Source organism: Acanthopagrus latus, chromosome 24, assembly GCF_904848185.1.
Source record: "Acanthopagrus latus isolate v.2019 chromosome 24, fAcaLat1.1, whole genome shotgun sequence".
In the NCBI taxonomy this organism is placed as follows: Eukaryota; Metazoa; Chordata; class Actinopteri; order Spariformes; family Sparidae; genus Acanthopagrus; species Acanthopagrus latus.
In genome coordinates, this window is record NC_051062.1 from 3,427,542 (window position 1) to 3,445,370 (window position 17,829).

Sequence of the window (17,829 nt, forward strand, 5' to 3'; positions counted from 1 at the left end):
TTTAATTATTATTACTATTGTTGTGCATGCTGTTGACTTGACATAGAGTTCCATACATTGGTAGCTGTAAAGCCTTGTAAAAATCCATAGGTAAGAATGTAAGCTAAGTTGTTTTTGGTGGCTGTGGGTTTGTGAAGTGTCTTGTCATGTGTGTGAGTGTGTAAATGAGAGGCATTAACCTGCAGCCCTTTGTAGAAGGAGCTTTGTAAAGTTCGGTCCACTGACTGGGGCAGAGCTGGCGCATCCAATATGGCGGCGAAGTCGACGTATCTGTGAAAAGCACAAGAGATGAAACATGCAAACTTTGACAGTTTGAAACTTTGAAATTGAGGAAAAGAGATGGAAGCAGGGGGTTATGGAAAAATGAACTGCGAGCGAGTAACCTTTTATTGCCGCGTGAGGATGTGACAGATTTTTGACATGTTGTGAGGTGGATGACGTCCTTGAGTTGGCCCCAGCTGAGCGTCCTTCTTCCATTCCATGGCGTCATGTTGCAAGCAATCTTTATTTGTCGTTTCATAATCGGCAAGAAAAGTCGGTTTCCAGTTTCCAGCTTGAGCAGGTCTAAGGCAAAGTCGCTGATGACTTGATGTGCAGCAGCAGCTGGTGACAGAGGAGAGAAGAAACAGGATGAAGGGTTGTGCATGTAAAGTGACGTGTGTGGGAATAAAAAACCCCAACATCGTTTTTATAAACAGTGAGGAGTTTTGATCTTGTAAGTAGTGATAATAACAATCATGACAAGATATTCTGCAAATGAAGATAAGAAGCTGCTACTGGCAGCGAGCTGCTTTCTTTTCTAGTAGCATGTACATTTACGTTCCAGTAAGAGATTGCACTTTGTGCATTGAAAGCACATATATGAACAGAACAGTCTGTTTTGTATAGCTACCTCTGTAACACAGGAAGCACAGATTTTTATTTTTCTTCTATTTTATGTATTATTTTTTACATAAGTTGTAGCATATTACTTTTGTGAAGCTACAGAAGTTGTTTGACTCATCAATGTTTTATAAGGTTGAGCCATGTGTTTATTAATTATTGAATGTGTGTATAATAACCAGATCTTGACATGTAAATGTGACGTCTGTGGGAATAAAAAAAACCCAACATTGTTTTTATAAACAGTGAGGAGTTTTGATCTTGTAAGTAATGATAATAACAATCATGACAAGATATTCTGCAAATGAAGATAAAAAGCTGCAAAAATCAGCCAGTCCGCATATTTATGCGGGGGCCACATTTTTTTCAAATACGCCGCACTTTGGCCACATGAATCGCCTATTTCCGCACAAAATATGCGGAGCTTGGATGATTTGATAATCCCCGCATTGTCATTGCAAAAACGTCACATATATCTTAGCAGAAAGTTGAAAAATGTTGCGTTAACTTCACACAAGAGCAGCCATTTTCCCTGTTGCCACGGGAACGTTATGAAGTGACGTAATTACGCGAAGTCATCGAAAAGCTGCAAACCCCGCGATGAAGCCCTTAAATGTGTCTCTTTTGCCAACAAAAAATCATAGTAGTTTTAAAAACCTTACAGTTGTAAGTATAACAGTAGTATGTAAATTTACGTTCTAGTAAGAGATTGCAGTTTGAGCATTGGAAGCACTTATTTGAACAGAAGATCTGTTTTGTATAGCTACCTCTGTAAAACAGGAAGCACAGCTTTTATTTTTTTATATTTTATGTATTATTTTTTACATAAGTTGTAGCATATTACTTTTGTAAAGCTACGGAAGTTGCTTGACTCATCAATGTTTTGTGAGTTTGAGCCATGTGTTTATTAAGGTTTATTAAATATTGTCAGCACAGGGCAGAGCTGCCACATCCAATATGGCGGCGCCGTGGGCGCGTCGCAGCAACGGGCTAAGAAGCTAGCTGAAGATAAAATGACAGATGTATGAAGCAGGGTCCTTACTTGTCGAGCAGAGAAGCCGCTGAGTCGGTACGAATGGCGCAACTCCCTGAAGCTCCGACATGCCGCTCGTCAGTCTTGTTATTTTGTTGTCTTGGTCTGAGATTGAATGAGTCGCCGTTGTTTACAATTTGAGCGTGAGCTTGTAACTACGTGAGCAGGTGAGGGCAGGCAGTGCGCCTGCGTATGCACGAGCATGATTGGCACTTGTCAGACACTTGGCTCGGATTGGTTGTGTTGATCCAGAGGGCTGGATTCTTGCAAATCAAATTGGGATTTTTCCACAGCTGACCTATATCTTATTTTACTGCCAGATCGTAATGACAGTTTTAGCCAATATAACAGAAAGTTACAGACTACAACTTCAATACCTGCAAGATATAAAAACACAGCACGTTTAATACAATTCAACAACTTGACATGTTTTTGTCATAAGGAAAGCACTGTTATTCTTTAAACAAGCATTTCTTTACAACAACAGTGTTGATTGCAGATGTTTTATAGCAGTACTCTCTTTAATGAACAATCACAGTTACAGGTGAAAATGTTACAATAATCAATTAGTTACACTGTTTTTCTATTTGTAAATTTTAATAGAATTCATAACCAAGGATTTTCAACCTATTAGTGTACTGGCCTGTATAGCCTTGAGATATCTACAGCACAGAAGTCAATTCATTATAATGGTTTCAGTTATCACTAGCTATGGCCAAGTGCACTTCCAAAGCAAACGGCGTTGAAATTGGGTGGGATGCATTCCAAAACATGCTTCCTGATACCTTGGAGTAAATGTCAGGCCTTACACAAAACAAGACAGCGCTCCCATTTGACTTCATATTGAATGCCAAAGGGTGTTTGTACTGAAACCAATACTAACTAATATATGCAATAAAACATTAACGGAAGCACAAATGTTAAAACAAACCAGTTTTGTGTATAAGTAAGCCTCGACAGATCTCAACAGCTAGCATCGTGTCACAGTGACGGCAAGACAAACTTCCAGGACAGAAACACAGCTATGTACATAAAAATTAAACACAAGGAACCATGCAGAAACAAAAAACAAAAAAACAAATCAAAACATGCATAACAGTTAGCTGAACATAGTTCAGAGTATTGGATGTGTCATAAGCACAATGCCATGAAGAGGCATTACTTTGGGCCCACTCTCAGGTGCCACACTGACACACAGTGCCAGGAGGCCAGAGAGAAGGCGCTTCTTCAATACACACAAAGGTTCTCTCATCAACAGCACGTGTTATTGTACAATTAATCATTCTTTGTACAATGTGACATGTTGGACAGGAAAGAAACCAGTAGGTTTTATGTAGCTGGCTTGTGATGAATTGTATGACGAGCTCACTCTGTTGACTTTAAATTCCTTGGCGGCCATTTTGAACACTTACACTTTACGTTTTAGCCTCCACCCGATCAAGCAAAGCAGAGCTACATCCTGCTGCTAACCAGTTAGAAACCTGACAAACATTAATTATCGATTGCTGAATTATTAAAACAAAAGAATAAAAAATAAAATTGACATTTGACTGGCCATATAAATCTAATTACGCAGACCTACAGCACTTGTAGGCTGATAAAGCAAGCACCCTAAGAGATTGTTGCATCAGAGCATGCAATATGTGACAGACTGGTCAGGTAAGTTAATACTAAGGAAATGTTGGCAATAGCTTAGTAAGTGCTCAGGTATTCTCCACAGTCCTCATTTTTGCTGTTTGCAGTTAAGTTGAAATATTATCTATTTTATTATTACTAAAACACTCTGGACAAATAAGAGAAAAGAGACATTATGTTTAACCCGACAATATTAAACCAGAACTCGCCATTTGTGTCTGGAAAGTAGCTACCAGGTTAGCAAGCAAAACTTCTTGCTACATATAAGCTCGCTGTAGCTGTTACCCCAAGTTCATAATTATGGATTCTATGAAGACCCCATCTCTCTGTTAACCCCAGGCAGAGCTGTCGTGTCACAGACATTCAAAATGGCCGCCATGGGATATGGGACTGACCCAAATATAAAACTTTACTTACCAAAAATGGTTGGGGTCTATTCACTCAATGTTATGATTTTAATAGAAACAGTAGATTAGTTAACAAAAATCTTTTTTTTTTTTATTATTATTATTTCAAGCATAATGTTTTATATGTCTACTTACTGGCTTAATAAAGAAGCTTAAAAAAAAAAAAAATGAACTGACCCCAACCTCACTGAAAAAACAGACTAATTCGCATCTGTTTTTGTTTTGTTTTTCCCCAAATGGTCAGTTAACCAATGAACCAAAGAATATTTCTCACACATAATTTAATTGGAGCTCTTGTAGGAAATAAGCCAGCTTCAAACCCAAAAGCGCATGTAAAGAAGTTGCGGTACCTAAACATAGTAGGCAGACAACTCCTTTTGTTTCTTAAACATATGTGAAATAATTGTCTCAAAGCAATTTCCACAAGATTAAAAGTTGGAACATCTCGATTGGAACGTAACTGCTGTCAATGCACTTCATCATATAGCAATACATCAAGAGTGTTTGATAAATACAGATCAACAAGTCCATGTACTGTATATAACATCAGCGACTTAGTTAATGATACAATTTGTATCAAACAAGGTTTTTCTCCGTCTAGCATGGATTCAGCTGGGATCTGCTACAGACAACAGTAAGACGCTGTTAGCCTAAAGCCCGGCAGAGGGGATCCATTAAATATATTTACAATACATACATGTTTTTGATTTACCGATGTCCTGATGTTCTCTGTCTGTAGCAGATGCCAGAGTTGACCCAAAATAAAGGGCCAGAGAGCGAGAGAGAGATAGATAGATAGAGAAAGAGAGAGAGAGATGTCCCTTACTAAAACTAAGGTACACACGACAGGGTCACCCATCTCTACAGCTACAACTCTGACCAAAATACTGACGGCATCTCAAATAAGACAACCATCTTTCAGACACCCAATTTTTACCAACATGGAAAAAAAAACAAAAAAAAAACCACGAAAGGCTGCACAACACAGACAGAGATTAACACGATAAACAGACCTCTGTAAAATAGTAGTTAGAAACCCTGGTGAAAGATGATCATGGAGTAACAGACTGGGGATTTTCGACATAACCAATTACGAAAATCACAAATGGAACGAGGTTTGAATGCTCATCTGTGATGCTTTTTTAGTTATGAAGTAGAAGATCCCATCCGTCTGGTGCTTTACAGGAAAAGTGCCTTTTTAAATGTGACGCCTACATGTGAACGCATGAAAGTACAATATGCTACTAAATAAATAAACAATGAATAACTGGGCAGGTCTAGAAACTTTCTCCACAAGTCACACTTACTGTCAAAGATTTGGTCAAATGACTCGCTCTCTCCACACTTGTTATAGTTGAGTTGAATTCTGTTGTCGCTGCACAGTGACCAGAGCTGGATTTGGATTATCTTCAGCATTTTGTATTCTTAAATCCTATGCAATGTCTCATTCATGTCATAAGAAAAGACAAAACCCTCCTTGCAGACAATCCAGAAGCGTTCCAATATTTAAAATTCCACCATGCAAACCCAACGTGCTTGCACAGGCAAATTCCAGTTTGCTCTGATGCAAAACTTTCTACTCAGACTACAGAACTGCTATTGTTTTCTAAGAGGAGATCACATTTCCCTTCATTCTTCAGTAGCCTGTTTGGGCTTTCTCTGCAAGGATGGCGGCTGCCAGCTGCTGGGGGTCTGTGACGTGGGGGCTCCTGGCCATCACCCGGCTCACCAACTCCGAGGGGAAGATGTTGCACAGGTTGACGTACACTTTCTCCCTAACGTCCCCATAGTGGCTGTGTGCTGGAGATTCGGGGTGCTGCGGCATGTAGGATGAGGGGGGAGGAGCGTGGGAGGGCACTGAAAGGTGAGCGCTATGAGGCGGGTACGGCGGGAGAGGAGTGCCGGATGGATGAGGCGGGTGAGGAGGGTGGGCTGGAGGTGGCGGGTGGTTTAAGTAATGTGTCGGGGACGGGTGGAGGGCTGGGTGAGAGGAGTGGTGCTGGCTGTAGCCGTCTTGTGCCCAGGGGGGAGCGTGCCAGGAAGACTGCCGTGTGTCTGGCAGGCTCTGATAGGCCGACGGCTCATACCTGGACGGCGGTAACGGAGGCTGTCTGTAGTATGTGTCCCAGCTGGGCAGAGCTTTAGCCCTGTGGTGGTGGTGCGACGTAGAGAGGTGTTCATACAGGTGTGAGTCTGACACACTCTCTGCTCGCGTCGGGGCCAGGCAGCGGCCGAGAGGGGAGCCGGGAGGGTGGGGGTTGGACTGGGGCAGAGAGTGGTAGTCGCCCGGGCAGCTGGAGCGTGCGGCCAGTGGCTGGTGCTGGAGATGAGGGGGCAAAGGGTAGAGAGGGCGTTTGGGGGGTGCTTCTGGTGGAGGCTGATCGTGGGCACAACCCTGCCCACGCGCCACACTCAGGTGGTAGCTGTGTACTCCGGCATTAGATGAGTGGCTGTGTTGGATATTCGTGTAATCGGCAGGATGAAGGCCACATAGTTCATGGTTTGACAAGGCGTGATGGGGATACAGCCGGCTGTGGGGATTAGCAAAATGGACGCTGTCTTCCAACAAAGTGTCTGGGGGGCACGCAGGACATGACCTCTCACCATACGAGTCACAGCTGCTACCGCAACTCACGCTGCTTTCACTGCCACATTCCGAGCCCGCTGAGCCCATAGAGCCCAGCCGCAGGTCAGTGTCATTGGGGAAGCGACAGTCTGGGCTCCTTCTGGAGGAGAGGCTCAGGCCCGAGTAGGCACGCGTCACCGAGTAGTAGCTCAAGTCTGGAGACTCACAGTGAGGGTAAAGGTCATGGCTGGGGGCTGGTAGAGCATGAGGAGTCGCTGTTCTGGACTGTTGGTCCTGAGGAAGGCTAAGACTGGATGGCGGGCCGCCTCCTGGGGCTGGGGACATGGTTCTGCTGCTACTGCTGCTGCTACACAGACTGCTCTTCTGGCTTTCGGCTCTCCCTTTCGCCAGCAACTTCTCCTCCGCATCGCTGTATGACAGTGCTCGGATGCTCGGGTCCGACTGCCTTTTCGGAGCGCCTTTCTTTGCCTCTATGCTGCCAGCTGGCACGCTGTGGCTCTTCACTAGCCCAGTGTCCCCCTGGTTTTTTGTGGTGACACAGGTCTTGGCGATGGCACGCAGCTCATCAGCCACGGCACGCTGAGGCTGAGCACCTCTTTCGGGGTGGTAGTACTTACACTTGTGGCCGTAAGTGCACTTCTTTCCTGGAGAATGACAGAAGGTCTCAGTTTCGTTAAATAGTAGATATGCAGAGTACCCCCACCAAAAAACACACAATCATTCAAACATGTGTCACAGTGTCAGAAAGATACACAATGTTATCTGTCACATTTGTATTCATAATCTGTTCTGTAATATTCTTACCATATGGGCACGGCTGTTTTTTCTGTTCAGGCATGACAGGTCTTTTCCTCAGGAAGTTGTCCAAGCTGGGGCCATGACGACCGAGAGGGTCATCCGGGGGCATGAATCTGAGAGACAGGAGGGAGGATTACAAAGGACAAGACGGTTACATGACCACAATGTCAAGGACAACGGTGCTTTTAAAAGATGGGGCATATTATTTAGATGCCGTCTCTCAGTTTCAGAATAAACTGAATAGATGGAATAAAACAAGCTGTAACTGTCCGTTTAAAACCAAGTGAACATTTGATGTGAAATGCTGGTTGTGATAAAGCAATAGCTGTGAATGGGATATGAAAGGTGATCTGTAACAGAGATCTGAATTCAAAATCAGAGGCGTATTTGTCACAATTCCTCTGACATAAAGTCATCAAGAGCACAATGCCTAGATGTGACCGTCGGTCACTTACTTGTCATTTACAAAGGAATACATGAGAAGCCGTTCATCGATGAACTTCTTCCACTCGGGCTTCTCATTAGCCAGGTCTCTGTAGTTATCGTTGGAGACGATGATGCCGTCTGACTCATAGGCCAGCTTGACGATGAAGCGGTCGTCATAGCAAACCACGCGTCGGCCTTGGACGCGCCGCGAAGGAGTGAAGACCAGGATCTTTTCCTTCTCAAGGCGACGCAGGATTTCCTGATCTGTGTGTGAGAGGTAGAGAGTGATGTCGAGGTTGAGAAAAATCAAAATCCTGTGCTAGAGTTATCTTTATTGACTGCACGTGTGTGTGTCAAACAGACTCTTGCTGACCTGTTATTGGGGCATCGGGGCGGGACTGCTCTTTCCTCCACGCAGGCACAAACACTGTGATGTCATGATGGCCACGCTCCAGGAACCAATCGACGGCCAGCTGGATGCCCTGGCAGGAAAACACTTCCTTGTTGCCATGGCTACAGGACATAATTATGAAACAATTAATATTTTGGGTTATTTTTGTAGGTCCAGACAGCCATCTTCAGCAGAAACACACACACAAAGTCTGCTATGTGAAATCAATACAGGACATTTTGCTCGTAGGCTGCTCACCTCATGGCTACGTTACTGCCATCCACCACAATTGGCCGCAGGTTGTCCTGGTCACACAGAGAGTCTGAAGGACAGGGTGAGTCCGACCTCTGGCCATCCAGTAAATCCGAACAGCCGCAAGAGGAAGAGGAGGATGATGACGATGAGGTAGAGGCTAATGATCCAGCTGGCTGCTCGCTGTCTGACTTGGTTCCCAGTTTGACCAGCTCTCCCAGTATATCATTGATTAGGGTGTCAGGGCCGAGTTTGGACAGCACCAGTCGCACTGTCTCTTCTGAGTACCCCAGCTTCAGGGCAAACTCCAGCTTAGCCTGGTACTCCTTCCCACCAGCCTCAGATACCGGTTCTTGATTGGATGAAGATTCAGGTGGGTGCTTGCATGGGGAACTGGGTGAGGACTGGGGAGGGGTGTCATGTTCAAGCTCTAGTGTGGGTTCAGATGGGGGCTCAGGGGGACCCTCAGTGCCTAAGTCCACACACTGGGTCCGACAAAGCGGCTGGTGGGTGCTCTTGCTGTGAGTCAACGCTCCCTCTGCTCCGTCTGGGTCAGAGCCGGCGGCAAGGGTGGCACTGGAAGAGGATCCGGGCTCGCCCTCCGCGTCAGACCCAGCGTTATCCTCCACCACGGTCGGCGGAGGGGAATTGGCTGTGCTGCTGGTGCTGGAGCTCTCCCCCTGCTCCTCCATAGCAGGGGGCCCGTCAGCGGCGCCAGCCTGACAGTCAGCCCCCGCTACGTGGAGATACTCCAAATCCAGCCCCAGGTCGAGGATGTGGCCTGCTCCTGCCTCCACATGGTCCTTCTGGCCCATGGATCTGTCACAGACATCCAGCACACGGGGCCGACTGCTGCCCACTCACAAAGCTCGACTCATTGGTGCCTTAAGGAAGAGACAGAGAGAAGGGTGGGGGGTGAGATACAGACTGAACTGGTGCCTAACACCAGTTTGAACCAACATTAAATTGTAACAACTAATTTGCACTCAGGCTGGATGATTACATGATAATTTAGAGGCAACGCTGACTGTTATATTTCGTGAATCTGACTTTTCAAGTTTATTTAACTGGGAACATTTTTGCCTAAGACTTCCGAACACTATAAGGCTCTGAGCTGCTGTTGTTTACACTGGCTCAGAATGGCTGTTGCGGGCAGTTGAGGACTCCGCCGCGGCAGACTGGCTAACACAAAGAGCCGACGGGGCCTCTCACCCTAATTAATGGACTCCCGCGTTTTTTTTTCTCCCCCCAGTCTGGCCCCAGTGTGTTTTTAAAGGCCCCATCACCACAGCACATTAATCCAAGGGGTAGCAGAGGGTGAGCCATTTAAAAAAGGACAGCAAGCCGTTAGTGATGGGGCAGACAGAGTCCCCCCCCCACATTCTACCTGGTAATTAAGTTCCATATGCCTCTTCCCACTGGGGAGTGCAGAGTCACTCGTTAAAACACTGAGGGGCTCCGAAGCCACCGAGCCAATCAACAAATTGCTGTCGGGCAACAAGGAAGTAGGATCTGGTCAGGCTGATCTGATTGGTGTCAAAGGTTTTAGCTGCTACACAAATTACAGGGAGCACTTTGGAAAGTTAATCTGAGATCATGTAACTGATACGTAATTCTCTAAGGAGAAAAATTGCAAGCCAGGTGTATGAGTATTTTTTTTATTTTAGACAAGGATACATATTTTCAATTCTCTAAATATTTGCTGGCTCCAGCTTCCTAAACGTAAAGGTTTGCTGCTTTCCTTTGACATCCATAAGAGTAAATAAATCATCTTTGGGGTTCGGACTGTTGGTTGGACAAAAGAAGCAATTGGAAGATATCACTTCAGGCTCTGGAAAATTCTGTTGAGCACATTTTATAGACTAAACAGTTTGATCGTAAAAATAAACGACTGATCTCTTTCTTTTTTTTCTTTTTCTTTTTTTTTTAAACAACCCTAGTTTAGTAAACCCTCCAGAATAAAACAATAGCATGAATTTCCATAAGTCTTAATTCACAGTCTGGCTGGACTTCATTATCTCACAGCCAAGAGGAACAGCTCAGTCCCACGTTTACGTGGACAAAGCAGATGATGGAAATGGAAGTGACTTAAAGATGGTGGGTTGGAGGGGGGTGGAGGAGATGGTGTATGGAGGGGGTGGGGGGTGTCTGGGTGGAGTGAGTGCGCATTTTATGAAAAAGGGCTGCCTAGCAACGCGGCTGAGCTACTGTTGCTAAGCTACAGCTGTTGAAAGCATTCTTCCTTCCAAATGCCAAGACAGAGGCTGCGGCGTTCAGCCGGCGACCCGCCCTCCATGCACACACACACACACACACACACACACATTGCAAAAAGGTCTGGTGTGGGGGAGGGAGGGGCTTACGTGTGCCTCACTGGCAACCCACCCCGCCAGCCAAGACAGCAATAGAGCTGCAGGAGTTATGAGGACAGGGATCTCTGCATCAACCAGTGTGGGCGCTGATGGTGCCCATGAACACACACACATACACACACGTACAACGTCTGCCTCACAAAGTGACTCATGTTTCTGTAGAGAGACTGAGGCCATTGGGAACATTTCACTCGACACTGTTGTGGTCTGAATGACGGCCAAACTATGCTTCCATTGAAGTTTCTCAAAGCTTTTGACATCATGCAGCCAAAGCATGAGTAGCACCGTCAGCGCTGTGTAGACATGACAGTTAATGACTGGTCAGGGACACAAACAGGAGGAGATCATTACTCATATCTAACTACACTGAAAGTCTTCAAGTTTTAAAGCAGCTTTTTGCAACAAAAAAGTCCAACTAAATGACTCGAATGTTTCCACAGAATGTCATTGAATTGGGATCTGGTGTCAGCAGTCGGGCTGCATATCTAACTACTGATACTGACCTCAGTCATATTGGTCATGATGTGATTCGTCCTTATTAATAAAAAACGTTTGTCTTAATTGTCATTCTAAAATTCAGTGTTTCCACTCTCAGTTATAGTCACGGTCAGTTAGTTATGGCTGGATGCTGAAATAGTATAAATTATTGACGAAATCTGCAGTATCACAACACATTAAAAATGAGTTCCATGCAATGAAGTGCACAGATTTATTGAGGGATAAGCCGAGCACTGGTATCAGATTGGTACTACTCTGTAATGGCATAGTTTAGGTATTGTAGTTGGTACTGGAAATGAAAAAGTTGTAACACTAAATGCCTGCATAAAATCTCCTTGCTTCTGATACCGAATCGAAATGTGACAATGGCACCACATATTAAAAAAACAGTGGTATCCAGTGTGTGGTCAGATTTGTAATCTTGTGTATTCTTTATTCGGGTAGTCAGGTATTTCAATTTTGACCAACTTTAAAGTATTTTGTCGAGGCAAAGTTCTTGCACAGCTGCTTGGGATTGTCTTTTTTAACGGAAAAAAAAAATCTAAATATATATATAAAAATATGTTAATGTTCAACATGATGTTCATTAACAATTATTGTTTTGCACTCATACCAAAAAGTAGTTGTCATATTGGCATTACAATTAAATATTTGAGACGATACCCAGCCTTATTCAGCAGAGGACTACAAATCATATAAGACAAGAAAATATTAAACAGAGCGAACCAATGAGAGTTACTTAGAAGAAAGTGTTAGGGCTGAAGTAAGGCTGCCAATAATGATATTTTTACAGGTTATACTTTGGATTAGTTACGTTAAAATTCTCAAACAAAGACTGATGCCTTCATATGAACTACATAATCGGACCAGGCCATCAAAGAGAGGATTTCTCTATAGTTAAATTATTATTCTTAAAACCTGTCACCAATTTCGATTTATCTGGATTGGATAAGTCAGAATATTAAAACTTTTTTTCATGGCCAGAGTGCTGAGGAAGAAATGAGGGGGTTCAGGCTGCTCTAAAGCAGTTGGTGCTGCTGTTTCACATCAACCTCATTTGAATTTTCACAGTCTGGACAAATCTGATGATAAAAACAGTCTTCCAGTGTGGTCCAAGCACTATAGAATAACGCATTCAGTGCTTAATAGAATCCCTGAAACAGGCCTCGTCTTAACGGACCAATGGCGGAGCGACCTCATCGCACCGTCTCCAGACCTCCAGGCTGAGTGGGTGCATCTTTCAAACATCAGCTCCCACACACAGAAGCACCGGTGGCTTTGATGGAGGCAGCAATGAATATGTAACACAGTCCTTACAGCGCTTTGTATTTGGGAGCTTTGTATAAAAAGTGTGTGTGTGCAGTGGGCGAAGGTTTGGGGTTTGAAGGGGGTGGGGTTTGAAGGGGTGGGGGTCTGGGAATGGCCGTCTGGTGGCGGTGAAGCGCTGTAAGCCTGACACTGTGCAAAACTTATTGTAAAGGGGGGGGGGGGGCTGTCCAATAATAGCCAGCCAGAGGAATACTGATTGTAAGTGTGTGTGTGTTGGTGCGTGTAGATGATGCGCTAGGCTTTCCCCGCCAGCAGCAGGGCAACAGATGTCGGCTGAGCTGAGCGGCAACTGGTGTCTCCCTTTCACACAAACACACACACACACACACACAGTGCACCCCGTCTCCAAATATCCAATAGAGCGAGGATAAAGACGCAGCAGGACACACAAGGCACTGATGCACACAAACTGAAGACGCCGAGTCAGATGGTAAAGTTGCACACACACACACACACACACACACACACACACACACACACTAACATCTTTAGCCAATTCACTCTTTGCCTCATCCAGCCTCATGTGACCCACATAAGAGGACGCTTGCTTTTTGTTACCCCCCCTCCAGTCCCGCCCCAAAACACTGGCCCCTTCCCCCCCATCGACTTTCATATCAACAGAGATCAAACTGAATTTCAAACAACTGCAGTGTCGGTGTAAGAGCTGCAGGCCGGTGTAAGCAGTGCTACAAACTTTAGACTGTTAGACACTATTTTACATCCAAAGGCGTCATCAATCAGGCCGAGCAACTTGGACGGCACCGTCCCCTCATTAGTCTGAACATTTCCATGTGAACTCTACATGACTCGGGCCAATTTTAAACTCAACAGAATCCAGTCATTCAGGTGCGTCTGCAGCATAAAAAAGTGACTTAGAATGCTGCAGCTCGGCAACCTGTCATGCAGGTAACACTGACAGGGCCCTTTGCATCATCCTGATGGTCCTAGTGTCAGTACTTTATCAAGACGGGCTAGAATGTAAAAATTCAAGTATAAAAGTCAGGTTATAGGCAAAAATTGGGGACTTTATCACACTTACCAGACCTTAACAGATCAATAAGCAGTGAAGAAAGGAAAGTTCATTTCCACAGATTTGAATCCTTGGAAACACTGCAGGGGGAAGCTGAGAAAAAAACAAGTCCTAAAGTTCCAAAACAGCGGCTATATCCGAGGCTGATGGTGCAGCGGAGCATCCAACTCCGGCCTCTGTCCTCAGGGTCTTGCAGGGCTGTATCCTCTTTCCACAGAAGCAGACAAGTTGGACAATGAGTGGCAGAACAGATGGACCAACAATGTCTGCCATTCCCTCGTCTAGAGTGGCTGCCTCTCCACCAATCAGAGCGGAGCAGCCTTCACAATGAGGCTCAGCAGAGACAAGGGGAGGAGGAGGAGGAGGAGGAGGGGACTGGCTGTGGGCAAATGCCTGCAACACCCAGTTTCCCCAAGGCACGCGTACTCAACGCGCACCAGCACACACACACTCCTCGCCTCAGTCTGAAAGGGCTTCCCCTGTGTGGCCGATGAATCAACGAGGGGTGGGCGGCTGAACAATAGAGCCGCACAATGGGAGGCTGGGGAGGGCAGCTGCAGTGTGAGGGCTGGTGCTATTACGGCCCGGGGCAGCAATGGAGAACACCTGGCTACAGAGCACCACAGTCACTCTCCTCTCTTTGTTTGGAGCTGGGGGTGGCGGTGGCGGTGGAGGGGTGGGGGGTGGGGGGTGGGGGTTCAAAACCGAAAGAAAGGGCCGAGGCTGGCTGAAAGACTAGTGTGGCCTTTAAGAGAGTGCAAAAGGAAAGAGGAGAGTGTGGCCAGACTGAAAGGGAAAAAGGACAAGTGTGGGGGGCGAGGGACATCAAAAAGTTTTATGTCCCAATGAGTATGAGGAGGGGACATGTTCCTCATTGTTGCCGCACACTCGGGGCAGATGACTCGGAAGCACAAATCTTTGCCTTTATGTCATTTATGAGATTATGGAGCCTGTGTGCAAACAGCGGAATCTGAATGATTTCAACATGTCACATCCACATTAAAATGAGTCATGTAAATGTCACATGTTGAAGACATCAGAGTTAGACATTACACAGAGATGCTACGGAGAACAAAAAAAAAGGTTTAATCGGGGGTGACAATTTTTTTTTTTTTTTTTTAGCTATTATGATAGGATATTTCTATGGTGGCCCCTGAGGATCAAACCACAACCAGATTTCACAAAACAGGACTTTTCAGAAAACACTGTTCAGATTGTTTGGTCTCAATTTTTTGCATTACTGCCCAGTTCATCATCTAAATCTCCCTTTCTTTAGTCTTTTCAATGATTATTGTGCTGCAACATCACAAACATGACTCTGCCGTGCACACCTCTCTCAGAGCTGGCAGTTAAGTTGACAGCATCTGCTGAATTCTTGGCTGATTGGGGGGGGGGGCTGGGCTGGCTGTACTCTCTGTGGCTGCAGCTGAACACAGCTAACGTGGTTGACAAGCACTGTGAGGCAGAAGTTACACACAGCAAGTTTCTAGTCCAGTTCATTCTCCCCAGTGAGCTCATAAAGTCAGTCACGTGCCCAAACGTCAGCATCCAAACTACTGTGTGCGTTCAGTTATCACTCACTGCTGATATCTGCCTCCCTCCGACACATCTCCTGCCTCATGTCTGCGGACAGCTCAAAGCATGAAAGAGATGTCGCGGCGTAGCTTTTCGATTTCACTGTCCAGAGAAATGTTCCACACCTCCCTGAGAAATGTTGTTTTTTTTCTGTAATGTTGTTACGTTACGACCCTCTGGGCCACTGTAAATTCCAGCTGAAGGCCTGACATTGTAATGGAGGACACAGAGCTTGTCTGCATTCTCTCCAGAAAGGCAGCTCTTCTTGCCCGTCGTACAGGACCTCGAGCTCGCAGATCCTGAATCAACCAAATCGATTTATCTACCCGTTCTGGAACACAACGATACGTTGGATAGGATGATCCTTTTTTTCGATCGCCTGGAGGAGAATTTGGGATGTTACAGCAGCATTTTGTGGACTGACTGATTGATCGATCAACACATTATTACCAAATTCTTATCGTTGGAGCTGTGATTTATGCAGCTACAGGGAGCTTTCATGTGTTTGGTGATTCTGGCGGCCCCTGTGGACAAAAAGCGTTATGAGCACCATGGCCTGGTGTCTAAAGATCTTGATCTGGCTGGCACGTGCATTTGTTTTGAAAGTGTAGAAAGGAAAAGGAGCAGAGCATTTTCAAGACTATTTGTGGTTCAAACACGGCTGTTGATGAGGTTATGCATCGATTTAGGCCATTGTAGATTTAATAATAACAAGAACAACATGACCTCAGCTTTAGAACCCTACCATCACACTACAGAGCAGCTTCAATCCTCAGGCTGGGAGACTCTTCGATTCATCCTCAGCGCTCAAATTAAAATAAAACAGTTGACCCACATACATCAGAACCCAAATAATCCAACTCAAACAATTAATCAGTTATTAAAAACATTAATTACTCAGCAAGGGAAATAATATTTAGTTACAGGCAGTATACCATACAACACTGTGGCAACAGAGCAACCTGTGGAAAGCCCAGCGTGATCCAGCCTCTCAGTTTGTAAAACCACCGGAGGGCAACATGTCTGCCAAGAGATACATTCATTCAGAGAGATAAGGCTCAGTATAAGGCAGAATTTATCTTGGCAGCCAGAAGTTAGCATGTAATGAAAAGCAACTAAAATCAGCCCATGGTGTCAGCATGTCTTAGTGCGGGCTCTCAGTCGCCTCGCCAAATAAAATAAGTATTCTTTCAGCTCGGCGGCCTCAACAGGAAAACAACTGCCTGATTAAATAAGACTGTGCCCTGAGTCAGCTTGCGGAGTCAGATAAGGGTGACGAGGGGGAGATACAACAGCTGACCAACTGCACAGTATCCAAACACACGGACAGAGGAGCGCTCTGTAGGCCATCTGTCGGAAACCAAACAGGTGTGTGTGCCGCTCCCGACAACTGCAGCGGCAACAGGATGATCGTTTTTCTCTGCAGACACAGATAAGGCTGAGCTGCAGACTTCAATAATGGCTGAAATCGGAGGGGGGTGGGATGGGAGGACAGCAGAAACACAGAAGATGTGTCTTGTTGAGAATTCTTTGCAGCGTTGTTTTAATATCCTCTGGAGCCACAACTGTTCATCCACCAAAAGAAAAGTAGAGAACTTCTATTTTGATTTTCAAGTCAAAAATTTCAAACATTTGCTGGTACTGGCTTCTTAAACATAAGGATGTGCGGTTATTCTTTGTGATGTAAATTGTGATGTGTATTCCAAATTCATTTTTTTTGACATTTTAGAGAGAAAAAATATGATTTGTGAAAATAATCAACCCCTCCGACAGGTTAAAACAAATGCTAAAAAGATCTGCATATGTTATCCGACCTAGGTCTATGCAACAGAGGGAGACCTGCTGCCCTCATGACCTCTCTGCCCTGTCCTCTGACCTCTGACCCCTTGCATTTCCACCGAATGTTGAAGAACAATCGAAAACAAAAGACAGTATAGATTCATGTTGATGAAGGTGCCTATATGGAAGAGGACTGGACGTGTTTCAGTTTGTTGAAGACGTGAGGCTTCTTCAGTTCTAACTAACTGGAGGGGAGTTACAGGCTTTTAAACTCTGTGTGGGAGTGTCCTTACAGAGTCGTTAAGGACGACTGTAACGAGTTACATAGGCAACGCTTTACTGTTATACATTACTTTTAGTGGTAACAGAGTAGTATAATCTTTTACTTATAATATTTCAGTAATATATTACTACAGTTCCTTCACGTAATGCATTACAGTGCATTTTGCCAGCCGAAGTGAAGAGGTTATTGTTATTCTTATTTTTTTAAATCCACCCGCACCAACATGGCCATGTTCATATAGGCTCTGTGTATTTAATGTAGCCAAGTCCTTGCTCTGTGGACTAAATCAAAAGGAATATAAAAAAGTGATTTTTGTCTCATCATGTCATTATAGGCTTTATTATAGAAGGTATTAAAAATATTTATTCCTGTATAATAATATATCAGATTGTGATCCTTTGTCTGCCTGTGTCCAACGACCTTCGTTTATGTAAAAAGATCTTGGTTATTCAATTGGTCTATAGGTATAGGTTATGTGGGCACTTTATTTAAAGTAACTAAAAAGTCATTTATTACGCAGACAGTAATATTGTAGCTTAATGTATTACTTTA

At 44.7% G+C, this 17,829-nt stretch overlaps 1 protein-coding gene across 4 annotated transcripts in view; it reads right to left on the reverse strand.

Moving 5' to 3' along the window:
* Positions 1 to 17,829, reverse strand: part of LOC119015057 (probable ribonuclease ZC3H12C) — a 47,832-nt gene that overhangs the window by 27,952 nt on the left and 2,051 nt on the right. For 3 of the 4 annotated variants that reach the window (XM_037090662.1, XM_037090661.1, XM_037090660.1), the window contains exons 2-7: positions 8,418 to 9,295; positions 8,142 to 8,281; positions 7,798 to 8,032; positions 7,349 to 7,455; positions 1,925 to 7,188; positions 384 to 603 (exon numbers count right to left, since the gene is read on the reverse strand). In XM_037090662.1, the coding sequence (XP_036946557.1) occupies positions 5,594 to 7,188; positions 7,349 to 7,455; positions 7,798 to 8,032; positions 8,142 to 8,281; positions 8,418 to 9,226 (2,886 nt within the window). In that variant the 5' untranslated portion in view covers positions 9,227 to 9,295 and the 3' untranslated portion in view covers positions 384 to 603; positions 1,925 to 5,593. Of the gene's footprint in view, positions 1 to 179; positions 271 to 383; positions 604 to 1,924; positions 7,189 to 7,348; positions 7,456 to 7,797; positions 8,033 to 8,141; positions 8,282 to 8,417; positions 9,296 to 17,829 lie in introns of all 4 variants that reach the window. The other variant, XM_037090663.1, reaches the window with a different exon arrangement.